The sequence below is a fragment of the Sinocyclocheilus grahami genome, unplaced genomic scaffold (assembly GCF_001515645.1).
Source record: "Sinocyclocheilus grahami isolate Dianchi unplaced genomic scaffold, SAMN03320097.WGS_v1.1 scaffold3541.1, whole genome shotgun sequence".
Lineage (NCBI taxonomy): Eukaryota > Metazoa > Chordata > Actinopteri > Cypriniformes > Cyprinidae > Sinocyclocheilus > Sinocyclocheilus grahami.
In genome coordinates, this window is record NW_015508653.1 from 6,591 (window position 1) to 11,090 (window position 4,500).

Consider the following 4,500-nt stretch of genomic DNA (forward strand, 5'->3'; position numbering starts at 1 on the left):
ATAGATAGATAGATAGATAGATAGATAGATAGATATAACACACAGCCTTGTTTTAAAACAACTGTGCTTCATCTAATATCATGGTTTGTACTGTGCAGTCCACCTACAACATAACATGTCAGATGGTGAAGTCAGGGCACCAAGTGATCTAATTAAACTAAATATTGAGAGAACAATGGCACTATAATCTGTAAGTGCCTGGGCACAGAACTTTCTGCCTTTTGAGCAGAAAATGCATTGTGACAAACACTGCCTTTCCAGGAATCATCCGTCCCTATGGCTATGGTGGAGAAATGACTGTGAGATTTTTCTGTGTGGATTTGATTTTTGTGTGTATGAAAATATCATCTTTCATTCTGTTGTATGGTAACCTGCTGTCTGAATACCATTGTAACTCAGCTAATTTCACCTTATAATATTTGTATGGCTTTATAGTGTGCAGGTCATATTATTGAGCTTCATCTTAAAATGCCTCTCAAATCTTTCTGGCAGCACATGAATGCCCTATTTTGTAGTAATGTGCTATATAAAACACATTAATGCAATAAAATGCGTATTTACACCACAGACATATGGTTTAAACGGAACAGTATAATAATGAGAGTAGATGATAATACTTATGGAAATAGCACATCCAAAGACCATTGCACAGCTCATTTTTGGCGCAATGTCTATAAATGAAACCTTAAGAGTGTGGGGGAGTGGAAATAAAGGTCCAGAGACATTAAGGCCCAATCACAATTCAATTTTATAGCCCTTCCCCTTCCCCTCCGCCTACCCCTTCCCCTTGTCCCTTGAAACAGAGTGTAGGGGTGAAAATATTCCCCTAAGAATTGGGACACCACTCCTACTATGGCTTCACACGTCATCATACGTCAATACACACACCTATGCTGGTGTGAATTAGAGCCTTTAATTATCGTTCTATATTAATGCACTGCTTTCTGACACACACACATATCAGAGATCGCGCAGCTCACACATCCAGGAGCAAAGATACTTGTCAACGCTGCACACGACTTTTATTAATAACAGTTTAAATACAGAATTGCTACATTATATTTTCCAGCAACAAGAGGATAAAATCGCTGTTTTTGAAGTAAACTCACTCTAAAAAGTGAAACGCACAGACGCGCATACATGCAACTTTCATCTCTCTCTCTCTCGGTCTCTCTCTCTTTCGAATTGGCAATATTTGAGAAAATGGTTTAGCGATTTATAATTATTGGGGGGACTAGCCCCCTCAATGTCTACTGTGGTTATCGCCCTGATAAGACATGAAAATATGTTGTGGCACTATCGTGCAGTCTGTAATGATATGACGTTAGTTAGCAAATTTTAGCGATTTTTTGCAAACATTTCTTTGAGTAACATGACCGTAAATATGAACTCACGATTGAAAGTAACATAAAACAAATGATTACTTTTCGTTAAAATCTTTATTAATGCCCAAAAATGCTTACATTTATGTGTCTTTTTGTTCGCTCGTGCAGCCATGTTGCCGCTGAAGCCGGTTTACGCTGAGATAATTCATACCCCTTCGTTTGAAGTGTGGTCCCGAAAAATCTTCGTTTGAAGGGCTATCTGGCCCTACCCCTACCCCTCCAACCAAAAGAGAATCGAGACACCCCTACCCCTCCGTTTTGCGCGTTCACGTGAAGGAAATGGGAAGGGCTAAGGGGTAGAGTTGGGATTGGGCCTAAGTGTTCTAGGCCTTGTTGTTTGGGCTCAGCTCATTTTTAGAGATAACAATGTAGGCAGGTGTAGGTCATGATATTTTGGTATGTGCTTATTTACAAGATAACACTGGCAACACAGAGTCAAGCTGTACCTCCTTCCCTGTGATTACTTGCACCGCAACTCTGATATGCATTTAAATACATCAAGTTCGGTTCTGTACACATTGCATAGAATTTCTGTAAATGCGGTTGCCACTACCTGACTTTTTCTGCAGTCAAACCTTTTTTAATTGTCACTCCCGTAAATTACTGAACCGTCCGTGTACAGAACAGGATTAAGCACTAAAAGGTGAAGATGAAGATGCATTTAGCTGCAGTGTGTATGTGGCCACAGTTATGAAAGCACAGCGCTCTCACAAGAGGCTCCAGCTCCGAGTGGTCGATGAGGCTGAACTCAGAGATGAAGTAGTAGTAGTGTTTGTAGCAGGTGTTGATGTGGGCCTCAGCTCCCATACTACAGATCATGTCAAAGTGATGGATGTACACGTGTACAAACACTCGAAACAAGCGGCTCAGTATCTTCTTGCACACCTGCTGAAAGTTCTTTGGAAAAGGGACTCCTAAAAATAGAAGAAAACCAGCATCACACTCAAATCACATCACATTCACGATGCTGTATGATTTTCCTCCATGAGAAAATTAAAATGCTATTTTAGGATAAAAAGCACACAGAGTATGTCTCGAGGGTTTTCGGCCAATAGTTCAGTCTGTGGAATTATGAATTGTTGGCAGTGCTTATAAGTATAGCTTCTGTTACTCTATCCAGTAATATTTTTTCAGACAGAAGTATGTGTCTGGTGATCCCTGGCCCCACAAATTATACAGCAATTCCTGAGAAACGTAACTGGATCATTTCTCTAGCCAGTTACCCGTTAATATTTCTGTGTCTGACTGTTTTTGTCTTATTTCCATTATTTGTACATCTCTGCTCATTTATTAATATACTAAGCTTTTCATAGCGATTTACTAAATGAGCTTAAAGGTCCATGACAAATAGGAGTGTCCACAAAAGGAGTAATGCATATGTGTTAAGTTCTTAGAAATGTGCTCTTTGTATTCATGTTGGTTTTCATTATATGATAACCATCACATAAAATGTAATAACATATTTCCCTTATACCGTAAATACTTGTGATTTAAATAATTATTTTCAAAAATGTATATATATATATATATATATATATATATATATAAAATAAGGTATTTTTTTTAAATGTCATTATTAATTCATAAAAATATTATTACATTTTATTTATTGAAAAGGATAAATTATCTGATATTTGTAAGTAAACATATCTGATAACTGTAACTTAAATGAACCTTAAAAACCTAAACTTAAATAAAAGAATAATAATAATAATTTGTTACTTGAAATAAAATAAATGTTTACAGAAATGTAAAAAAAATAAAAAATAAAAAAAGGTCCTATTTCAGGTAGTTGCCCATTTTTTTTAAAACTACTTAAAATGATAAAACTTAAGCTAAAATGAAAAATATAAAAATAAAAACTGATTCTAAATATTAATAAAAACTATAATATAACACTGTTCTTGAGCTTGAGACAGTCAGCAGGTGTCTCCCAATTTCCTGTTTTATTAACTGTTTTTTGCACTACGTGACTTGAAGGTTTTTCAAATATTAATAAGCAGTGAAGCAGTTTTGTTAAAATATTTTTTCTAAGAAATAACAATAAAAGATAAAGATTTTAAAAAGAGTTTAAAGAGTTTCCTCTTTTTAATAAAGCATGTTTCTATATTATGATATTAAAACCGTTATCCCACACTGACATAATTTTTACTTTTAACATAATTTTACAAAATGAAAATAAAAATTTGGAAATGAACAAAAGTAAATGAGCCCTATCACAGTGATTTGATTTGTCTGGAAAACATATCTGACGTCACGCACCTACTCGTGTAGGAAAGATGTCCTCATTGTTGATGAGGGACTCGATCCAGTTCATCAGGAGGTTCATGTATATAAGAGCAGGCAGTTTGGTGGGCCTCTTGTATTGATCCCCATCCTGCCACCTGTATTCATAACGTGGCCCTCCAGACATGATGGGACAGCTCTTCTCAGTGCAGAACTCGCTCACGGTCCCGTAGATGAGGTTTATTCGATTGAAGAAATCCACCACATGCACAGCTATCCAGTCATTAATGTTCTCCCCGTCCGGCAGCTGCACCACTTTCCTCAGGTCCAGACCTGATTTCAGAGACGCTTGGGCTCTTTTGTACAGCTCAAAGCGCTGGGTTCCAGGTTCAAATCGCTTTCGAGGCCGGAATGTTTTGTCTTTGCTGAAAACCTGCCCCAAGCACAGAGCCATTGCTGAACTGAGCAGGGTGACAGAGTCGTCAGATCCAATCAGGATGTGGAAGATTGTGATTTTTCACTCGTATGATTCCCAGGGCCCTCGTCACAGCCAATAGGGAGTTTCTAGAGAGCAGAAAAATATATAAATGTATATTTGAATAAATTAAATATATATATATATATATATATATATACTTATAAAATATACTGATATTACACACACATTATATATATATATAAAATAATACATTTCATGAATGATGTGCTGATTAGACTGGGGTTTATGCAACTGGGAAACTGCAGTGGATAACATTTATGACAATAACCAAGACACATATGTGATAAATAATTAGGATTTATAGCTGTGCTGAGATTCTGACAGTTTATATAAACAGTAAAATTGTGAAATATTATATTTTAAAGAACTGGTTTCTGTTTTCATATATTT

General features: G+C 36.3%; 1 protein-coding gene across 1 annotated transcript; it reads right to left on the reverse strand.

Annotated features, from left to right (window-relative positions):
* Positions 1-1,652: 1,652 nt before the first annotated feature.
* On the reverse strand, positions 1,653-4,102 carry LOC107576341 (MOB kinase activator 3C-like). The gene is made up of 2 exons (XM_016262537.1): positions 3,648-4,102; positions 1,653-2,299 (listed from the first exon to the last, which is right to left on the reverse strand). The coding sequence occupies exons 1-2, from the start codon at positions 4,063-4,065 to the stop codon at positions 2,022-2,024; spliced, it is 696 nt and encodes a 231-aa protein (XP_016118023.1). The 5' UTR covers positions 4,066-4,102; the 3' UTR covers positions 1,653-2,021.
* Positions 4,103-4,500: the final 398 nt, after the last annotated feature.

Bases quoted from the DNA above. Each gene is read 5' to 3' on its own strand.
- LOC107576341 (XM_016262537.1), bottom strand. From the start codon at position 4,065: ATGGCTCTGTGCTTGGGGCAGGTTTTCAGCAAAGACAAAACATTCCGG. The intron at 2,300-3,647 runs GTGCGTGACGTC...TTCTATTTTTAG, and splicing joins CATCTTTCCTACACGAGTAG to GAGTCCCTTTTCCAAAGAAC.